The 21,844-nt window shown below is 58.9% G+C and overlaps 1 protein-coding gene across 3 annotated transcripts in view; it reads left to right on the plus strand.

Moving 5' to 3' along the window:
• The window catches only part of ATP2B3 (ATPase plasma membrane Ca2+ transporting 3), a 67,829-nt gene that overhangs the window by 38,024 nt on the left and 7,961 nt on the right, over positions 1–21,844 (plus strand). Inside the window, exons 15-23 of one of the 3 annotated variants that reach the window (XM_074360071.1) lie at positions 4,036–4,215; positions 4,350–4,437; positions 5,014–5,120; positions 5,886–6,077; positions 7,641–7,854; positions 8,574–8,785; positions 9,984–10,091; positions 11,695–11,877; positions 16,814–16,900. In XM_074360071.1, the coding sequence (XP_074216172.1) occupies positions 4,036–4,215; positions 4,350–4,437; positions 5,014–5,120; positions 5,886–6,077; positions 7,641–7,854; positions 8,574–8,785; positions 9,984–10,091; positions 11,695–11,877; positions 16,814–16,900 (1,371 nt within the window). Of the gene's footprint in view, positions 1–4,035; positions 4,216–4,349; positions 4,438–5,013; positions 5,121–5,885; positions 6,078–7,640; positions 7,855–8,573; positions 8,786–9,983; positions 10,092–11,694; positions 11,878–16,813; positions 16,968–21,844 lie in introns of all 3 variants that reach the window. The other 2 variants (XM_074360073.1, XM_074360072.1) reach the window with 2 other exon arrangements.

Genomic DNA, 21,844 nt, shown 5'->3' on the forward strand with positions numbered 1-21,844 from the left:
AGAACCTCAGCCGCAGGACGGGTGGATCAGAAGGGCTGGTGAGGGAGAGGGAGGAGCCGGGGAGAGCTGGGTGAATGGTGCTGCCATAACTGGGCTTAGGGGGCTGGGGCAGGGGAGTGGATGGTTGGGGTTGAGCAAGGTTTGGGACATCCCCACAGAAATGTGAACAGGTTAGGTGGCTGTAGGCATGGAGAGCTCGGTGCAAAGGTCCTGGCTGGAGAGAGGTTCTCCAGAAGCGTCTTTACATGACTGACAGTCGTGGGGTGCACTAGAGCAGAGGTGGGAGGAGCCTGTGAAAGAGCCTGCAAGGAAGGGGCCAGTCAGGGAAGGGAGACTGAGGAACATGTGGCCAGAGCAAGAGGGCAGCTTAAGGCAGGTCATGGCAGAGGCGGGCCCTGGATGTTGGAACATCACCTTGCGATGGTGCTTGAGGGGCCAGTGTGTGGACACTTCACCCGAGCTTTCTGAAGAAGGAACAGAGACAGGGCAGAGGCTGGTCAGGGTATAGAGTGGAAGAGCGATGGGGAGGGTTATTGGTCCTTAAAGATGTGAGACCCTTGAAGGAGGGAGAGCCTCGCGGGCGGGCCCTGGAGTGGGGAGCCAGGCAGCTGCAGGACACTGGGCCCAGAGGGAGCGTGCAAGGCACCGAGGGTGCAGGTTGCGAGGCAGGGAAGGACCCTCTCTCTCCTCCCAGGGCCTCTCCGGTGGCACCCACTCATGTCAGAAGCAGGACCACCTGGGTCCTGCCACTTAGCCTGAAAATGTATGTGTGGGGGCCGGGGCGTGGGGTAGGGGAGGGGTGCTGAGACAAGGGGGAAGCTTCTCGGCTCTCCTGCAGGAGCCCCACATTTATACACTGGGTCGGGTACCAGAGATCCTCAATTCAGAAGTCAGTCCTTGCCGCAGCTAAACACCGGCCGTGGGTCATCAGTGACAGCACGCCCCCAAATTCCCAGGAGACGGGGACCTCGTGTGCAGAGAAGGGACACCTGGAGTCAGCCCCGGGAGGAAGCATATGGTGGCAGAGTTGAGGTGGAGAGACTTTGAGCCAGAGGAACAGGCCTGGAGAAGGCAGGGGGTGGGAGGAGCTGCCTGGGGGTGCTGCTGAGGTGACAGGGCCACCCCCAAGGACACAGGGACCGGCCTTACCCTTTGTTGCACCAAGGAAAGACTGAGGCAGAGAGGCAGCTGCGTCCATACAGCCAGCCAAGTCCTAGAGCCGCGACGCCCTTACACAGACCCAATGGCCTCCCCTCTGGATAGAGCCTTTCACCCTCACCCCTACCCACAAATGGCTGCCAGCCCCACATGGGGTTCTGTGCTGCTCCTTCTCAGAAGGCATCGACAGTGGCAGCTCTAGACTTTTCTACACAGTTTACTGGGGCTGAGGGAAGATGCTGGAAGGCTGGAGCTCCTGTTGAATGTCTCACAAACCCAGGAAGACGACGTTCCCGGACTCCCAGGGCCGTGGTCAAGTCCATTTCCTACCAGCTTCCCCTAATTTCTGGCATAAATATTTGTTGCAAACTGAAGCTTGAGTCATAGATGTCAGCTTGGAGGCACAGGTGTATTCATAGATCTCCAAAACAGAACTGCAGCAGGCACCTTTCCATCCTCTCATTTACAGAAGTGCCAATGAGGCTGGATGGGGTGGGGGTAAGATAGAACAGTCCAGAATAGCTGCACATGGGTGGGGCGAGGCCCAGCCCTTCTCCTGGTCAGTACTCTTCTCACTGTGAAGGCCCAGCCACAGTGGCTGCCCCGGCAGGTGGAACCACAGGGTGGGACAGGCCTCGAGGCCAGGCAACGGGCCGCTCATTTAAGATCCAGAACCAGCCTTGGTAAAAGGGCCCAGGGCACAGGATAGCGCCTCTCTGGCTTCACAGTGGTTGAGTGAGAGTCTGGATGGCAGATGACACCAACACGGCCCGGCTGGGGAAGCCCAGCAGACCCCATGGAGACTGGCTGGCCGGGTGGTGGCCAAGGAGGGACCCCAAGGGCCCAGCAGAGTCCTGGCCTCTGTTGCACTTGCCAGGATGCTTAGGGGCATGGCACGGCTGCAGCTGGAGGAAGCCCTAGGGGGTGTCTGCCCTGGGGTGCCGCATGAGACCAGAGGCAGGCTGTATTTATGCCAGAGGGGTGCAGGGGCTCTGGCAGGCACTGCACTAGCTACTGTGCTGTCTGCCCTCAGTCAGCAGGCAGGGACCAGGGCTGGGCCCAGGGGACAGCAGAGAGGCAGCTGAGGAAGGACAGTCGCCTGATGAGGGAGAGGGCACTGGTGGATGGCAGGAGCTTCCCACCACCTGGCTGGGAGGCCTGGGGCCTTGGGGACCAGAGAGGAAGCCATGCCTGGGCTGCACCTACACAAGACGAGCCAAGGCTGGGTCCCTTGTTCACCGGGCTTGGGCTCATCACGGCCACTTGGTGGCAGCAGAGGAGTGGCTTCCAGGCACTTCAGAGCCAGGAGGAAGCTGCTGGAAGGGCAGTGTCTCCCTGGAGCTCATCACTCAGCACCCCACAATCCCCACAGAGCAGAAAGAATCCCTGAGGCTGACAGCAGGGAGAGGCCTATGGGGGTGTGGGATGCAAGCGCCTCCTGGGGGCTCGGCCTTCTAGGCCACTTGGCAGTATTTGCTACAGGGATCATAGGGTCACTGTGTCACAGGCCTGAAGTGGGGGTGCTCTGGCTGGGCCCGGGTCCCCCTCTTCCTCTCATGCCCACTCTCTCCTTGGCTGAGATCACAGCCACCACCCCCGGCTTCAGGGGCCACCAGTGTGCCCAGACTCCCAGACTAGGGTTCCCCAGCTGCCTGCCTGCCCTGGGGTCTCCCAGCTGCCCTACCTCCCATACCGCCTGGCTCTGGCTCCCCCGGCCACCGCACCCCCTGGGCTCCCAGGCCCGGCCGCTCTTGCCATCTGTCCTCGTGCCCAGACTGTCACTGGGGCTTCGGTCTCAGCCCAGTGGTACTCACTGGGAGCCCGCAGGCGGGGGCGCTGGGCCCAGTGGACAGAGCAGGGAGCCGGGTCTCCCCAGGCTGTACCCCTTGTCGGGGCTGCATCTGGGCATCTCACAGGCCTAGGTCTGACCTCTTAATCCAAGTCCCTCAGCTCTGAGCCCGCTCCTCCTGCTGCTCTCCCCTCCGCACCCCTCAGGCACCGTCTGCCGGGCTCCCCTCCGCAGAGCCACCTCCTCACTGGGAATGGGAGTATCTCAGTTCTCTGGGACATGCTGCCACTTCCTGGCTGGTCTCAGCTCCTTTCAGTGCATTTTGCACTCAGCACTAGAGGGGTCTTTTTCTTCTCCCTCTTCTGGAATCTAATATTATATTTGGAAAATGGAGGTGTGTGCTAAGTCATCAAAGCCACGTTCCATTTCCCCTAAATGAGCACCTTATCATGTAAAGCCTACGGCTCTAAATCTCTTAGGTTTTGTTTTGTTTTGTTTTTTTCTTAAATGGCAGGGCAACAAGTGAGAGCTGGCAGCCGGCAGCCCGCCCTGAGTCAGAGCCCTGGAGGGCCCGGGCTGCAGTGGGGCCTGCTACCTGGCTGGGCAGCTGGGGCCAGAGGTTCCACTCTCGTCCTTCCAGAGCCAATGCAGCAGCTGCCGGCTGCCCTGGCTCAGCTGCTCTGGGTCTCCATTTCCCAGTGGAAAATGGGGTTGAAAGAGCAGGGTGATTTCTCTGGTCAACCTTGGCCATGGCTCTGATGCAGCTCCTCAGCAGGGTAAGAGTTTCCACTGGCTCCTCCCAGCCTTGCTCGTGATGACAACTCCTGGATCTGAGTCGTCGCTGGTCCCCTGACCCAACACAGTGAAGGAGGCACCTGGGGGAAGCAGGGTGGGGGACTGGGGAACTGAGGGAGGCACCTTGCTCCCTGCAGGCTAGGCTGACTGTGATGGCAGAGCAGACAGGCTACTTCTCTCCTCCAGGCCCCGTGCTGGGGGCAGGGTGCTGCAGATCCAGATAGAGCAAAGGGTACAGCCCGGACACGTGTGTCTGGCCTTGATGGCCCCACCCACGATCTGGTTTCTTCCAGGTCCCAGAAGCTATTCGCAAATGCCAGCGTGCTGGCATTACGGTCCGCATGGTGACTGGGGATAACATCAACACAGCCCGGGCCATTGCAGCCAAGTGCGGCATCATCCAGCCTGGGGAGGACTTCCTGTGCCTGGAGGGGAAGGAGTTCAACCGGCGGATCCGGAACGAGAAAGGCGAGGTAGTTCCAGGTCCATCTGCCCTCCCGCAGGCCCGGGCTTCTGGCACTTTCTCCACCCCAACCCCTCCTGTTCAGCCCTGTCCGTCCGCCCGCCCACCTAGGCTCTGCAGCTTCTGTGTTCTATCCCCTCCCAGATAGAGCAGGAGCGTCTGGACAAGGTGTGGCCCAAGCTGAGGGTCCTCGCCCGATCGTCTCCCACTGACAAGCACACTCTGGTCAAAGGTAATGGACTTGGCTCACTCCTGCTCGCCCTTCCCTGCCCCTGCCCAGGTGGCATGGCGCAGGCTGCCTGTGGCCATCACCCCCACGTGTTGTCTGAGCTTCCGCCTAGGAAGTGCGGTACTCAGCTCTGGACCCATTGTTGCAGGAGACTTGTTTTGTGTCTCAGAGAAAGTCACTGGCCCTCCCTGAACCTCAGTTTTCTCATCAGGAAAATGGAGATGATAATGTTAACACAAATGGAAGAGGCTGGGGAGACTGGTCTCTCATCCTAGCAGATGGGGATACTGAAGCCCAGGAGACGGAAACGTCTGTCCCAGTCACACAGCGCTGAGCCCCTGCCTTCTAGAAATCACAGCCCCACCCCATGTCATCTCACTGGGTGATGGGCTGGGGTAGGAGAAGGGGGACAAGCCTGCCAGTCAACACACAGGGACTTGGTCCCAAAGTGACAGAGAGCATGGAGGCAGTAGCACAGTCACAATCCCAGAGCCAACTGGTCCCCCCCACCACAGCCCTGGGCTGGTCCCACAGGAACACAGTTTGGCCGCAGCCCTGCCCCGCCCTACTGTGTTCCAGGCATCATCGACAGCAGCACCGGCGAACAGCGGCAGGTGGTGGCCGTGACCGGGGATGGCACCAACGACGGGCCAGCCCTCAAGAAGGCGGACGTGGGCTTCGCCATGGTAAGCCACATGCTGCCAGCCTAGTTCACCACACTGGTGGAGGCGGGTGCTTCTTAAGGACATAAGCTTTGTGCAGGGATGTGGGGGCTAGCATTAAAGCAAGTTGCAGAGTGCCAGAAGTTTCTTTCTCTCATATCCTGGCCACCTGGGCCTCGGCAAGCTCTGCCGATCAGGGGACACATGTGCGATTTATTTAAAGGTATTTGGTGTGATGATGCCAGAGGTGACCGCGGGGCCCGGCGGCCCTGCTGGGGGTTGGGGGGTACTGGTCAGTTGTGCACCGGCCTCCTCATGTCCCGGTCCAGTCTCAGTGAACCTCAGTCACAGGTGTGGTTAGCACAGTCCCCAAATGAGCTCTTCCTCTGTGCTTCTCTCCTGTTGCTTTTGTGGACCTAATTCTTCCAGTAAAATCCATCGAGCAGGGTGGCGCTGGGAGCACAGGAGGCTGCTCAGCTGCTGAATGCAGAGACCCAGCCAGCCCAGCTCCCACCCTGCCTGGGCAGGCACAGGGGCACAGGCCAGTCCTTCCGAGAGCCGGACTCCCGGGCGCTCCCCACACAGCAGGCTGCTCTAGTGTGGAGAGACCGGGCAGAGACTAGTAGGCGACCCAGCTGTGGCAGTAGGGCAGCCTCCTCTTTGTCTCTGAGCAAAACTGTTCTAGTGCAAGGACTCGTTGCATGGACCAAGGGACTCGTTTGGAAGGGAAGGATGAGTGGTTGTGGGGGGCTGGGGAAGGGGCCCATGGGCTCTGTGTGTGCCCCCCAGGGCATTGCAGGGACTGACGTGGCCAAGGAGGCTTCGGACATCATCCTGACCGATGACAACTTCACCAGCATCGTCAAGGCAGTCATGTGGGGCCGCAACGTCTACGACAGCATCTCCAAGTTCCTGCAGTTCCAGCTGACTGTCAATGTGGTGGCCGTGATTGTGGCTTTCACAGGCGCCTGCATTACTCAGGTAGGCACTGGGGGCCACTGTGCCCGAGGAGGACCCTGAGCCCCTCCCACAACCGAGGGAGAGTGCAGGAGGCAGCTGGCTCCCCGGGCCCCTCCTGCCTCGTGCACCCGGACTCCTGTGTGCAGAACAAGCCCAGGGGACCCTGCTCCCAGCAGCGTGAGGGCCAAAGAGCCCCTGTCCGAGGGCGCAGTTGTGGGAGTCAGGTTTTTCTTTGCTCCAGAGTTTTTTGGTTGAGAGAGAATCCATATACCAAAAAATCCACCATTTGAGTATACAATTCAGTGATTTTTAAGTACGGTCACAATGTTGTGCAATCATCGCCTCTATGTAGTTCCAGAATGTTTTCATCACCCCAAAAGGAAACCAAGACCCCATGAGAAGTCACTCCCCTGCCCCCCTCCCCCAGCCCCTTGCCCCCACACATCTGCTTTCTGTCTCTACAGACTTACCTCTCCTGGACATTTCAGATAAATGGGATCAGAGCATATGTGGTTGTGTCTGGCTTCTTGCCCTTAGCACAGTGTTTCCGAGGTCCATCCATGTTGTAGCAGGTACTTCATTCCCGTTGAAGGAGGACTGATGTTCCATGGATGGAGAGAGCACGTTGTGTCGATCTGTCCTCCATCAATGGGCATTTGGGTTGTTTCCACCCTTCGACTGCTATGAACACACGTGTGCAAGTCTGTGTGGATCTGCCTTTGCACTTCTCTTGGGTCTGCTGGCAACTCCAGAGCTCACCTTCAGGGGCGCCTCTTCCCCTTCTCTGGTGGTCCAATTCTCCCCATTAGTGAGTGTCCAGAATTTGTCTCCCTTTCAAAGGTGTTTTTTAATTGAGATAAAATCCACGTAACATAAACTCTCCCGTAATAACCATTGTAAGCATTTTGAAGTGTGCGATCCGGCGAGTCTTAGTGCATTCACAATCTTGTGTGACAGTCACCTCTATCTCATTCCAGAACTTTCTCATCCCCCTTGTGCCCACTCAGCAGCCACTCCCCACTCTCCCCACCCCGGGCCCTTGGTGCCCGCTCATCTGCTTTCTGTCTCTGTGGATCTGTCAGTTCTGAAAGTTTCCTAGGAAGGGAATTGTACAGTATGTGGTCTTTTGTATCTGACCTCTGTAAGGCTCACTTTTAACCAACTGAGAGGCTGTGAGAAGGAAGGTCCAGTGCAGTTTCTGCCTCTTCCCACTCCTCGGGTGTGCGAGACGGGAGAGCACGCATCCTCTGGGCTCTTGGATGCTCTGGGTCAACTGACGGGGGTGGGCAGCTTCCTGCTAACAATCTGGACCACACCTTCTCGATCCCTGCCACCAGGTGAGCGAGGAAGGGAGACTGAGAGCATTTTAAGAGCAGGAATCTGAAAGCCCAGCGTGAACCCTCTGCTACCCTTAAGAAAACATGGGGATGGAGGTGGCACGTTGTTGTGGGAAGACTGGATTTGTTGCATTTCACTTGAATTAAATGCCAATGACATTGCCCCCCAAGCTGAGTTTCTTACCAGGAGTGGGGGGGCCAGTGGGGTTTCCTATCCCATGGTGGGCTGACTGCCTCCTTTCCACAGGACTCTCCTCTCAAAGCCGTGCAGATGCTGTGGGTGAACTTGATCATGGACACGTTCGCCTCTCTGGCCCTGGCCACCGAGCCGCCCACTGAGTCGCTGCTGCTTCGGAAGCCATACGGCCGGGACAAGCCCCTGATCTCACGCACCATGATGAAGAATATTCTGGGCCACGCAGTCTACCAGCTCAGCATCATCTTCACGCTGCTCTTCGTCGGTAGGTCAGCCCGGGAGCACACTGCGCTGTTGCCGGCCCTGTGGGTTCTGACACTGTCTAGCAGTGGCAGGGACGGACGGGCTCCTGGGGACCCCATTTCCAGTGAGAACCCCCTTGGCCCTCCCCTCCCTGTGGCCCTGGGAGCTTTCTTCTGCGTCCTGCCTCAGCTCTGTTCAGTGGATCCCTTCCTTTCCTTGGGGGCAGGTTTGTTGGTTGGTCTGTGTGTGGCTGCTTCCTGACATGAGGACGCTGTCCGCCTGTCTGGGGACCCTTGACCAGGAGGTGGCTTGGCTTCCAGCCCATGTTTCCAGGGGCAGGCTCGAAGCTCAGTGCAGGGATGGCGTTTGCTGAGGGGCCAGAGTCACGCGTGGGGGCCCCCCAACGTCAGCATCTAGGGGTCCCCTTATGGGCTTTTCTGGAACTTCTCAGGAGCAGAAGCCTCTCGTGGTTCCTCCTCCAGCTCGAGCCGGTGCACAAATGGGTCTGAGGCGTAGATAGTTTAGAGCCTTGTGTCTCATTGTCTTCGCTCCTGTCCCCGGGGTTTCAGTGCCAGACCCCTGGTCCAGCCCCTGGCCTTGGCTGTGGGCTGAGGGACTCGTTACTTTCTCCTCACAGTCGCCCAGCAGTGGCATCGGGGCTGCGGCGCAGACCCCAGCCCTGCCTGGGGACACCGGTCCCACTCAGGGCCCGGCTTCCCTCACGGGCCCCTGGGCTTGCAGGGGAGCTCTTCTTTGACATCGACAGCGGGAGGAACGCGCCGCTGCACTCTCCACCCTCCGAGCACTACACCATCATCTTCAACACGTTCGTCATGATGCAGCTCTTCAACGAGATCAATGCCCGCAAGATCCACGGCGAGCGCAACGTCTTCGACGGCATCTTCAGCAACCCCATCTTCTGCACCATCGTGCTGGGCACCTTCGCCATCCAGGTAGGATGGGTGGCTCCAGTCCTGGGAAAGGGGTGGGAGAGGGGACCACCCCACCCTGTGCTCTCCACACCAGCCTCCGCTTCTCCCTTCACAGAACCAGCTCTGCCCGCACTCCCGCTGTCCATCTTCCCAACACCCTGGCCTTGCCCTGGGTTCACTCGCTAGCTTCCACAGGGCTTGAGTGTGCCCGCCTCAGAACTGCCCTTCTCACAGATCCTTCCAGGTCTGCTCCTCCCATTTCTAGCCCTTGATTCCTTGGCAGGAGGCCACCATCACTCCAGAAGTTTCCTTTGGAGATGCTCTCTGTCCCTGGTGTTGACACCACAATGCTGTGGTCAGGCTGGTCAGTCCGCTCTCCATGAGGCACTGAGCACTCAAAACAAGGGTGTCTTCATGAACATGTGAGCTCTAGAGAGGCCACCAGGTCAGGACAGTTTGTTTCTCACAGAGGAGGGGGCCTGCCACTCCATGGGGGGCCACCAGAGGAGGCACCTGGGTTGATCAGTAGCAGAGAGAGGGCGGGGAGCCCTGGGCGGGACAGGACCTTCAGTGCGCTCTCTGGCGGAGGGCTGGGAAGGTGAGGTGAACAGGCCCAGGGCATGACGGTTGTGAATAATGTCCAGGCTCTGGGCTGTAGGGCCTGGGCGATCAGGGCAGGCGCACGGTGGCCCAGAACACAGAGATTGGAATGTGGGCTCTAGTTGGTCTGCAGTCGAAAAGCTCGTCCCTGGGAAGAGGACTCCTCCCACGGAGGGGAAGTGAGGCTCCAGGAGGCCCAGGCAAGGAAGGTGAGATGCGTTATCGGAGTATCTGGCATATGTATGTTAAACCATCACATTTACAGAAGCCACAAGCACTGCTAACACAGCTGAACCACGCCCAAAGGCTGGAAAAGGGACAGTTCAGGGCCCCTGCATCGGTGGGCATCTGGCACCCAGCGAAGCCACGCGCCCGCCTGGCGTGGCCCCCACGGCCGGTGGTCAGCCAGTCTGGGAAGGCTTCTTTGCCCCCTGGTTGCGGGAGGAAGGAAGGGCAGGAGCCCAAAGCAAGGAAGACTCCCAGGGAATGGCTTGTCTACCTGAGTGAACCAAAAACCCCTCTGACTCCCAGAGCAGAGCACCAGGCCCGCACGGCAGGGTGTGCCCCGAGGGCTGCAGATGCCAGCCAGACCCACCTCCCTCCCACCCCTCTCCTGCAGATCGTCATCGTCCAGTTTGGCGGAAAGCCCTTCAGCTGCTCCCCTCTGTCTACGGAGCAGTGGCTCTGGTGCCTGTTTGTTGGTGTTGGGGAGCTGGTCTGGGGACAGGTAAGTATCTGCCTTGGCAGCTCTCAGGGCACCGCCCCCTTCCTGTTTGTCCATTCTGGGACAGCACTGGTGACGGGCACAATGCTGGGGAATTGTGGGCAGCCCAGGGATCCCTGCCTGGCTCCCTACTCCGGAGCCTCGGAGCCCACACCCTGAAAAGCCCATGGTGTGTTGGCAGGGGGGCTGCACACCACGGGTCTCAGGCCGGGGACATGCCATTCCCTAAGTACCAGGCCACAAGTGACAGCATCCACAGAGGGAACGCCAAGGGCCATGGCTGGGATGTCACAGGCCCTGGCAAAACCACCCGCCATTCCCCTTTCCATGGTAGGAGCTTGGGAAACACTCACCTATTTGAAACTAAACTGCACCTCACTAAACCCTCCCCAGGGCAGAGGCTGGAGGGAAACGAGAACATTCTTTGAGCTGACGAAGGGCAAGCCTTACACCTCAGGCTCTGCAGCTGTGGCTGCAGCCAGTTCACAGGGCCAAAGGTCACCTCAGGAAGGGAGACCTCGGTGCTGGGGCTGGGCAGAGCCCAGGAGGGGCCAGACCAGGCCGTGGGCCCACAAGAGCCCTCTGACAGCCTTTCTCCAGAGTTCTAGAGCATTAGTGTAGGAGGCTGAGTCCAGGATCCACTTTGTCCTGTACCTTAGCCACCTCAGGCCCCCACACAAACTACCCCGCACCGGGTGGCTTCTGTGGCAGATGCTATTCTCTGGAGGCTGGAGGTCCAAGGTCACGCTTAGGTACAGCAGGTCCAGGAGAGACCAGGTGCGAGCTCCCAGACCCCTGCCAGCCAAGTTGTGGGACAGCGGCCTTTCTCCCAGCGGTGATAGGTGACAACACGCACGGGCTGCTGTCACCAGGGACGCTCCCTGAGCGCTGCTGTCCAGGGACTTGATGGGGATCGGTCCTGGAAGCCCGGAGCACCCGCCCAGCTGACCTGAGTTCCTGGGTCCCTGCACCCTGGAGGTCAAGCTGAGACGTGTGGCCCGAGGCCCCACCAGGAATCATGCCATTGGCAGAGACTGACTGGCAGGGCCCTCGGCCCCAGGCAAACCAAGACCTTCTCATCAGGCAGGACATGCCAGGGCCTAGAGGTTCCCTCCCAGGAGCTGGGGTCCAAGGCCAGGCCTCTCTCTGCCTTACATGCCACGTAGGAAGGCCGCACTGGCTGCTCCTCTGGACGCTGATGGAGGTGGGCCCATGTACAGGGACACGGGGTCCCTGCAGGCCCCCGCCCAGGGCTCTGGGCTCCAGCTACATCACTGCCCCCTCACTGGGAAACGCTCCATGGCCCCCAGTGACCTCCGATCTCAGTACCCGCTTCCACAGGACTGCTTTCCGCCTGCTCGCTCCACTTAAACACAGAAACCCGCAGTGTCCAGGGAAAGAGGCGGCCCCTCCGTCTGAGGAGCAGCTGCAGGCCCCCGGGGCTGCCCCTCAGGAAGATGCTGGAAGGCGGGAGGCATGGGCACCGGCTTTGGCGTGCGTCAGACAGAGGGGGACACTCTGGGCTCCTCTCCGGCCCCAGCAGACCTTCCACCCCGAAAAGCCCAGCCCAGCCCAGCCCTGACAGCCACCTCTGCCTCTTGGCCAGGTCATCGCCACCATCCCCACCAGCCAGCTCAAGTGCCTGAAGGAAGCTGGACACGGGCCCGGACAGGACGAGATGACGGACGAGGAGCTGGCGGAGGGCGAGGAAGAGATCGACCACGCCGAGCGCGAGCTCCGCAGAGGCCAGATCCTCTGGTTCCGGGGCCTCAACAGGATCCAGACGCAGGTAAGCCGCCGTGCCACTCACCTACTCTGGCGTTCCTGCCTCCAGAGGGTGGCAAGCCAGCAAGAGGCAGAGAATGGGCGAGGCGAGCCCGAGCCCAACAGGGATGCCCTGGGGTCTTGCTGCTACGACCACAAGGGCAGCTGCTGGGGGTGTCCAAAGACCATCGAGGCACTGAGATGGCTTCTCCCTGACACCTCCCCCAGGGCCCAGGCGGCCCTCCCCGTAGTGCGCGCAGGTGTCAGCCAAGGGCACGCGGTGACTGAGAGCTGTGTCTCGGGGCAGTGGGGGCTGTTCGAATAGCTGCTGGGATTTGTTTTATTTGCTGGGAACTCTCCCAGGTCATGGGGAAGTGACATTCTCAGGATGAGGTAGGTGTTCATTTCAAACGGCCTTTGGCGAGCTCACCACTGCTGGTTGAAGCCGAGGCAGTCAGCAGCAGTCCTCTCCAAAGTCAGGCGGTCACAGCGACCGCCCAGCTGCGGGCACTTGCGAAGGCTTCACGAGAGTCCCCCTGATAGAGCCACTCTTGCTCCCTGCCCCTAACTCTTCCCGGCCAGCCTTCTTGCCAGAATATTCCACGCTCACTGTTTCCCCGAGGCCTTCCCTGGCCCTCACTGGTGACTCCACCACAGCCCGGCGTCTTCCCTCAGCACTCGGAGGCAGTTCTCACCAAGGTCTGCTTGGAAGCTGCCTCCTAGCGCCTTTCCCTGAAGCGTGGTCGGCCCTGCTTTCCTGGTGGCCTGCTGTCCCTTCTATCTCGCTGCCTGCCCTTCATCCTTGCTGGCCTGTGACTCCCACCTCCTGCTAAGACCTTGGTCTGTCCTGTTTCAAACTGTGCAGCTTGCTTGCTGAAAATCCCACGGACCAGGGGCGCTGGTCTCTGCTTGCCAATTCCTCACAGCCTGGCTCTCCCTTCAGTTTCCAGACGGCGTCCAGGCACCCCTCATGCAGCACCTCCTCCTCTGCCCGGCCAGGAACCCCAGAGTGCCACACCCACACCAAGAGGCACCACAGCACCCACCTTGGGCTCAGCTAAGCCCAGACCACAGGCCCCACCACCCCGAGCACACCTCCTCCCAGCCCCCCAGCTCCTGATGGAGATGGTTCTGTTACTTCCACTGCCAGGGACTGGTCCCAGAGCCTCTTCTTGTCTCCGCATCCACCTGGTGCCTTCGGCTCAGCTCTACCCCCTTCCATGCACATCCCCAATCCAAACACGCCCTCCCTGCACCCCTCACCCAAAGTCCTCCTGGCCCAGCCACCCATGTCTATGCCTGGAGGGAGGCTCCCTGTGTTCACCCTGAACACCTGCAGCCGCCTGGTGACACCCATCACGCCCTGCCCTGCCCTTCCTGGGCTTCCTCCTGCCCGGCCACTGGCCTCTAGCTATGCTCTGTCCGGGACCCCCAGCCCCTGCCCTGACCCAGCTCCAATTGCTCCTTTTCCTGGGGATTCCACCATGCACCCGGCCCGGCCCTTCTCTGGAGTTTAGGCAACTTCCTGCCGTGGGACCCTTGGTCTGGGGCAAGACCTGAGACCACACCTCTCCCTAGTGTTTGCCTGTAGAGTCACACATGATCACAGGTTCATTCCAAAGAATCTTCCATGCAAGGCACACAAAGCACCTCCCAGTGCACGGCTGCTCCCACACAACCCCCAGGAGGCCAGCCTCTGGGCTCCCCTCCTCTCCTCCCCCAACAGAAGCTCCACTGAGTTTTGCTCAGCGCAGCCCCTCCAACACCACCTCCTGCTCTGTGGCCCGTGTAGCCTCTCTCCTCATCCTAAGGGTGAAGTCCAGGGTCCTGACTGTGGCCTTCAAGCCCCTGCCCCTTAACATCTCCCCCAACACCCTGTGCCCCATAACCCCTGCTGCCTTTCCAGATGCCTGCTCTGCTTGCCCACTTGGCTCAGTGTCTGTGTTGGCCACTGTCTTGGCCTTAGGCCTCCCCAGGCCCCACTGCGTCCCCCGGGGGTCCCCCTAATCCTACAGCAGCCTGCTCAAAGGCTGCTGCCTAGTGAAGCCTTCTCAGAGTCCTCTCCGTCCGGCCAATGCAGCACATGCGCTTACGACAGCCAGTTCTACATGCGGGATCTGTGCTCCCAGCCCAGGGCACTGGAATCACTGAGGTGCAGACTGCCCCGGGGAACCTTCCAAGGCTGCAGAGCCCGGGCTGCCCAGAGCTCCGGATCCTGTAGGGCTGGGTGAGGTGGCTCATCCCTCCTGGTGTCCCAAGCACGTCGGCCCACGTGGCTGAGAAAGGATGTCTCAAGTCTGGCAGGAACATTGAGTCCCCAGTAGAACGGAGTAGCCCTCCCAGCCAGCCGCCCCGCTCTCCCCCACTGTCTGCCCAATGTTCGACTCTGAGCACCCCCCTCCCCGCCCCGTCCTGGCCCCAGCAGTCTCTCGGGTGTTGTGCTGGGGTCTGGGGCAGAGCCGGAGCCAGCTAAAGCCCGCTCAGCCCGTCTCCTTCCGTCCATGAGCCTAACTCAGCGTTAGCTCTTTAGCAGCTAAGTCCTCAGCCCCGCCCCAATGTGAGGTGTCTGGGAGGAGGTCGGTGGTGCCCCAGCCAGCTGCGTATCTGTCTCCTTAGTGCCTGCGGCCTCTTGGGCTGACACTGCTGCCTGGTTAGTAGAGCGGGTCCTTGCAGTCGGAGGCTTGGAGTTCCTGGCCAGTCAGGTCCCTGCTTTGCACACGAGGCAATAGGGCCCAGAGAGAAGGGACTGGCCTGAGGTGGCCCAGGCTTCCCTCTCCTATCCCTTAGCCTTGTCCTCTCCGCAGAGGCACTCATTTCTTTGCAGGATCTTGATTTTGTCCCAGCAGATTCACCGCGCTTCTCAACAATACTGAAGCCATGGGTTACTTGAGCTTACTTTGCAAAGCCTTTATTCTTTTTGAGTCAAAATACCAGCTTGAAAAACAGAAAGTCTGGGAGAAATAAAGTCTCTCAGCTTGTAGACATCCCAAGCCGAGAGGAACTTTCTCGAGGCAACCAGGCCTGCATTTCTGAGGTTTCAAAACATGAAAGTGCTCCCCAGATTTCAGAGGCCCGCACAGCTTTTTCTGTTGCTCAGGGAAGGCATTTCCTATCTGCTGTCACCTCTGCCCCATGCTAATGTAGCAACACACCCGGCGGCTAGGGTGTCGTCCAGAAACAGGGTCCTCAAAACTCGGAACGTGGAGAAGCTTCAGCCATGTTCCCAGCCCAGTGTGTGGGCTTTCAGGGTGGGCTGGGCGACAATTCTGCAGTATTTAGACTGTCCAATCGTGCCACCACACGGAGAGGCCAAAGCAGAGGCAAGAAAGGCATCTTGCCCTTCCCTCATCACCTTTGCCCCAGAAAGAGTCCCCTCTTGAGACAGACCTGTCTCCAGAGCCTTAGAAACACCTCAGTCCGGAGGGGAGACCCCCCCCCCCCATCACGGCTGGCAGGGGTCACCTTGCTGCGGTGCGCTGGGCGCTCGGCACTGTGCCAGTCCCCTGTGGGCACTCAGTACACCTGACTCACGGGCCTCAGTCCCAGCACGAGGGTCCCCTGCTCTTGAGTGGGATGTGCTGGGCAGAAGAGGGAGCTCAGCGGCCGAGCCTGTGACAATAAGTCTGTCTCACAGCACGTCTGGGGGTGGCAATGACGGACATCCTCATTTTGGTTGGGGTGGGGGGAGTCTGAGCACTCGAGCTGCCTCCTTCCAAGAGCCTGGGCCCGTGGCAGACACACCCCTGAACCTGGCAGCTGCCATGTAGCTACCTGGGGGCCTGGGGGTGGGGGCCCTGGCGCAGAGCCCCGAGCAGACCGGCAGTGTGGTCTGGTCTCCAGAAGTACATGCTTGCCCTGCTGATCACATTCTCTGCGAGGGCTGTAGTGCCACAGCAAACTGCAAGGCACTTTCCAGACGTCAGAGCCACCTTCTAAGGCCAAAACTCCCCTCCCTCCACCACCGGGGGGCATTCCGAAAGAAGCAGCCAATAGTGCACCACACTGGGCTGGCCTCCCGGAATCTAGGAACATGCTCTGCAGATAGGGAGACATTCACTGGGGCCACCTAGACACAGTTCCGCGGAACCCCAGGCCTGGGTCTGATCCGCCCCCAGGCCCCTGTGCCAGTCAAAGGCAGGTTTAGGAAGTCCAGAGACACTGCGTCTCCCATCAGGTTCACCCATGTGGCTCTCATTTCCCCAAGACCCACCTCCCTTTGGACTCTTAGGAAGGTTGAAGGGTGGGGGCCAAAGCAAAAGCCATCTCCGCTCTCCCTCCTGCCCTGCCTGGGGCTCTGTGGGAAGGCGAGCTAAGACAAACCAGTGCTTTGGGGAACCCCCTTCCCGCTCTTAAAATCCATTCTTCCACTGAGACTTCCCACAAAGTCACCCTCAGTCACTTGGATGAGCTGCAGGAGGGGAGTGGTGGCCCCGCTTAGAGCGCTGGAAACAGGACAGGCCCAGGGAAGGGCCCCTGTCCCCACCACCAAGGAGCCTTGTTTCTAATGGGAGCGTGTCACATCCCTCAGGTGTGTTGGGGTGGAAAAAAAAAGATTGAGAACTACTGACCTAGGATAACAGAGTATTGCCAGACACAGGTATTTATGGACCAGTGGCTTGCAGTGAGCATATCGTGAATGCAAATGGCTCATTTTAAAATGCTTGCAGTGTGCCCGATCGATCGTTCCCCGCCCCCCGCGCGCCCCGTCTTCTGAGCACCTGTCTTTGGCTCAGCAGACCCTCTCTTGGTGGATGACATAGAGGCCGGCCTCGGCCTGGGCCAAGGCCCCGTCAGAAGCATCGTCAGCTCCCAGGGAGCAAGGCGGCCTAGAGGAGGCTTTGCTGTCACGATATGTGTCCGCTCTGTGCCCAGTGTGGCCCCTGTCCTCGCCCAGCCCCACCCCCGTGCGGTAGCCGGGACAGCAGTGCAAGCCAAACTTTATCTCATTTTCTCTCCCACAGATGGAGGTAGTGAGTACCTTCAAGAGAAGCGGTTCATTTCAGGGTGCCGTGCGCCGGCGGTCTTCGGTCCTCAGCCAGCTCCATGACGTAACCAATCTTTCTACCCCTACTCACGTAATTCTCTCTGCTGCCAATCCCACCAGTGCCGCTGGGAGTGAGTCTTGAGTCCCCTTTTCTCTCATAAATGGCATCTCGGGGGGAGAAAAAAGCCTCCCAACTCTTCCTTCTCTTTTTTCCAGTCTTGCATCCTCTGCTCACCGTGGCTTTTCCGTTCTTTCTTTATTGCCCTGTCCAGTCCTTCCCGCCCAGACGGTGTGTCTCTCCAAAGCCATATTCTCTTATGAAATGTATTGAATCCATGGTACGGCTGGACCATCTGTTTTTTTTTTTTTTTCTTTGTTTGGTTGGGGGAGCTTTTTGTTGTTTTTTTGTTTGGTTTGGTTTTGGTTTAGTACTCCTTCTGTCATTGGTATTCTTTTCTTGAACGTGTCTGCATCTGCTGATGGTTCTTCATGAACTTGGGCCGCTTCTGGTGGTGTCTGCTGTCAGGGTGGGGCCTTGGTCCGTGTTCTGTGGGGCAGCACAAGGGACGCACGCAGGCTCAGGGCCACCCTCCAGGACTGGAAGGAAAGGCCGGCGTCTTTTCAGCATCATTCACAGCAGAAGAACGCAGCCCACCTCCTTGGGACTTAAGGGGCAGCTTCCAGAACTCTCCTTGAGGTGGTTTCCAAAGGCAGTAGATGTGCTGTGGGCTGCAGGAGGTTGCTGACATGTGTCCCCAGGTGTGCTCGGTGGTGGCCAGCTGCTCCTGCTCAGATGCTATGTCCCCTGTCAGCCATTGTCCTGAGCCACCAGGAGTCAGAGGTGTCCTGAGGAGCCCTCCTCACGCCCCAAGCCTGCACTCTGCTGCATTCCCATTTGCTCCCAAAGCATCTTCGCTCTTTCCAAGCAGGCTTCGGGATTGGAAAGTTTTAACCTGGTCTGGTCCATACTCTCTCCTCCTCCTTCCTTTGAGAAGCTGGGCAAAAGTGATTCCTTTCTATACGCTCCACTGAAAAATTCTCGCCATGTTGATCACAGTTTAAAGAGAACCCAGGGGTGTCCTAAAGAAGTATAAACTTCCATATTTGCTCACATCTTTTTACAAAGACAAAAGGAAAGCCACGAGACTGTTGAACCAACTGCCCCATGGTCCCCACAACCAGAGACAACGCAAGCAACCGTGTGGGTACCCTGCTCGCTCTGGGGCCACCTGCTTCTTGTAACAAACTCGAGATCTCAAAAGCCAAACAGTAAACCTTCAAGTGTGAGCCCAGAGCCCCTGCCTGGATGGTTCAATGCTGCATCTTTCCTTTCCTTCCAGTGGGACCCGGCAACTCTCAGCTCCGTGAACATGTCACTCCCCGACAAACAGGAGTTGTTAACTACGCTTTTTCCCCCCGCCAGATTCTGGGATTTTCTTTTTGCTTGATTTCCCTTCTCTTTTCCTTTTTTTCTTTTGCCTTGTATTTTCTTTATTTGTTTTTTCTTTCCTTCTTCTTCTTTTTTTTTTTTTTTTTTTTTTAGGAACTGGTGACAGGTCCCCAGTGGGAGGCATTCCTCCTCTTGTTTGAGCTGTCGTTTCAGGCCCCTCTGCCCTTTAAGGAGGGGATGTGGGCTGCACTGGTCCCCGTTGGGGCCACCCTGTCCCCTTTGGAAACAGCGTGCACATGAACACACACCCGAGCGCGCAGTCCCGGTACCACAGGCCACACCCACCCCCAGCTCGGCACTCACTGAGCCACCAGCCCGGCCATAGATACTGGCTGACAGCCATCCCAGTCCACCCAGAGAAGTCTGTACGAGGCTCGGCCACAGTCGGTTGAGGACAGAGATGGTCCTTGGCCTCCCTGACGGGCCTCAGCCCGGGCCCGGCTGGGCCACAGCACACTCCTTCCTGGGAACAGAGGGACAAGAGGGGGCATGCGCTGACCTCTCCTGTCCCTCCCTCCCCTTTGACTTCCTCCATGTGTTCCTTTGCCATCTCTCTCTGTGCTTCCTCTCTGTCTGCCTGTCCATCTGCCTTCTCCACACTCCTGCTGAGGTCACACTCTCTTGACTCCCTGGAGGTCCCTCTGTCTCTTCTCTCTCCCTCGGCTTCCAGCACCTTCCCTCCTTCTGTGGAGATCAGCAGTTCTGGGTAAGAGCCATGGGAGAAATGCCACCCCTTCCATCAGTCACAAGCCACTCCCAGGGGACCTGACTCACTCCTGGCTGTCCCTTCTCACCACGTGCCGCCTGGGAGAGGAGCAGGCAGCAGAGCAACCAGTCATTGCTGAGCATCTTCTGTCTGAGAAGAGCGCTGCTGTGCCAGAGAGGGGTTCCCAATGTCCTGACTCACAGTAGGTGGCCGAGAAGGCTGATCCTGGGTGAGCCACAACACCTAAGAGAGGACCCCCGCTATGGAGGAAGATGCTGGATGGAAGACCAGGTGACACCGGTGGGGCAGACCTGCTTCCAGAAGCTGCCGACCAAAACTGCTTCTTGCCAGCAGCACTGTGAGGCAGGTTGCTTTGGAACTCTGAGCCAGCCCCCAGTTGGAGCTTTGAAGACCCCAAGAAACCACCAAGCCCAGAACCCTCATTGTACGAATCGGGGGAAGGCCTGGCAGAGTGCAGGCTAGCCCCAGGTCCTCACTCTCTCTTGGAACTTACCAGAAGGAATGCAGGGAGCAGGCCACAGCAGAGCTTCCAGGCCAACTGAGAGGCAGGTGCCGTGGTCATGGGGCACAAGGTTTCCTAAGGAAAACCCAGCTCTTACAGGAAGGCTTCTGTCCTCCCTGCCCGACACCCGGCCAGGCCGCACTTCATCCTGCAGTGCAGCCAGTCTCCGGCCCCACGTCACTTCTGCTGAGAACCTCAGGCTCTCTAGGTGGGAGGCCCAGTTGGGGATGTGGACAAGGAGCCTGAAGGCCAGAGTGATAGGTGACACTGCTCACACAACACAGGCCCTGGCACATGACACCAGTGCAAGAAGTGGCCAGGGAATGTCCCCAGAGCCGGAGGGGGAGAAGAGCCCCTCCAAGGGGTGATGGGGAGATGCAATGATCCTGGAGGCTCAGCGCACCCACATTCACACCCACCCACGCTTTCTAGTCAACCTCTGACCCTCCCCCAGGCTTCCCACACCCGCATGTGCACACAAGTCTTTGCTGCTTCTGGATTTGGGAGTCCCAATGTGGTCCCTGCTCCCCCGATTGCACACAGTGACCTCCGGCTCCAGGATGGCCTTGACTACCTCCTCCCGGCTCACTCAGCCATTTCTCCTCCTGCCTGGCTTGCCAGCCACCCCTATCACAGCCATTTCATCCTTGGCCCGCCACCTCATTTCATGGGACCTCAGTCATGAACGACCTGGCGGCCACCCATCTGAGTGTCCTAGGATGGAGCGGTCTTTACCGAGCACTTTCAGTCTTTTGGAAATGAAGGGGGCATGGACTCCTACCTCTCTTGGCATGTCAGTCACTCCCATTCCTGCCCCAATCACGCCCTCGCACAGTGATGCTCCAAGAAGCTCAGCATCTCCCTGGCTAGGTGTCAGGACCCCCAGGATGGAGCCGGAGAGGGCTGTGCTCTCTTCACTCAGGTTTACTAATGAGCAGCGAGCCCAGGGCGCCAGACGGCTGACCCCTGGTGTGAGGGAGGACACACAGACACACCCCAGCCCCTCCCCATCCACAGTTCCAAAGCCTGTCCCCCAGCAGCCCGGCCCTCCTACAGTAATGCTGGGCCTCTGCTCAGACACGTGTGATCGTGGGGATAGGTGCTGAGCTTGGTCAGACGTGACCAGTAGGTCTTCACAGGGCTGTTGAGTTCTGACGGACCGCGCCAGAAATAGATCACGACAGTCACTTTATTGTAATTGGCTTTTGCAACATGAAAACCTTTCTTCCAACTTGGCAAAGTCCAGCCAGGTGAACCCCCAGGACTTAGGTGGACACACCTTTCCCAGGCCTGGGGAGACAGCCTCCTCACACAATCAGGAGCGACCACTCCCGGAATCAAGCCAGCCCCACGAAGGAAGGAGCCCTGTAAAGTGAAAGCTGTCTTGTTTGCTGGACTTTGCCTCTGTTTCAGGAAATTCACTGACTTTGAGCCAAGTCCACTCACTTGGGTTTCTGGGAAGTGTACTGGCGTTTTTTTCTGTGCTCTTTGACAGTGTGCACATGGTCTCCATACTAGGAACGGTCTCAGCCCTGCCTGAGACTTCCTGCACCCCTGGCCCTAGCGCAGGGAAGGGCCTCCCAGGCCATTCCCAGAGCACACGCCAGCTCACAGCCTAAGGCAAACCCTGGAAGCCCTGCTCTGGAGCCCTCCCCAGTAGGCACTTCCAGGCCGATTCCCAGGACTGGGAGCCAGGGCCTAGGCAGCTCAGGAGACTTATTTGAGGCCCCACAGCTGGACATGGCCGGGATGAGAGGCAAGGCTGAGCCCCTGAAAAGCCTGGGGCTCTCCATGCCTGGGTCAGCTCAGTGCGACATCCTATGGACACCAGCCACCAAGTCAGGGCTGTTCCGGTCCTGGGCACACATGCGTGCCCACAGAATGGGAGGTGATCTTCACAAAACTCACCAGCCACTAGCATTTTCAGCTTGTCAACCTACACAAAGCCATGTCTTTAGCTTGACTTGGGATTCACTCCCTCAGTGAAAGGGCCAACTCTGGAGTTGGCATTTCCACATTTCCTAACTCCGTGGTGAGGAAATGGACCCTGCCCCTTGCTGCCCTTTTGATCGTGGGCACGTCGGCCCACACCTCTTTGTGTGGCTTTCAAGTCATGACTCGCCCCTCCACACCTACAGGGAGGGCTTGAGGCGTGGGGACCCCAAAGTTCATGGAGTCTCCATGGCGCTCCATGGTGGCTGTGTTGGGAATTTGTGCTAAACCCAAAGCCCAGGTGCCAGGGAAGCTGACAGGTCCCTTCCTGCTGCAGAAGGTTCTGGATTAGCAGTTGGGACAGAGACAGGCATGTCCGTCAAGCATGCAGGGACTT

Source organism: Camelus bactrianus, chromosome X, assembly GCF_048773025.1.
Source record: "Camelus bactrianus isolate YW-2024 breed Bactrian camel chromosome X, ASM4877302v1, whole genome shotgun sequence".
NCBI lineage: Eukaryota > Metazoa > Chordata > Mammalia > Artiodactyla > Camelidae > Camelus > Camelus bactrianus.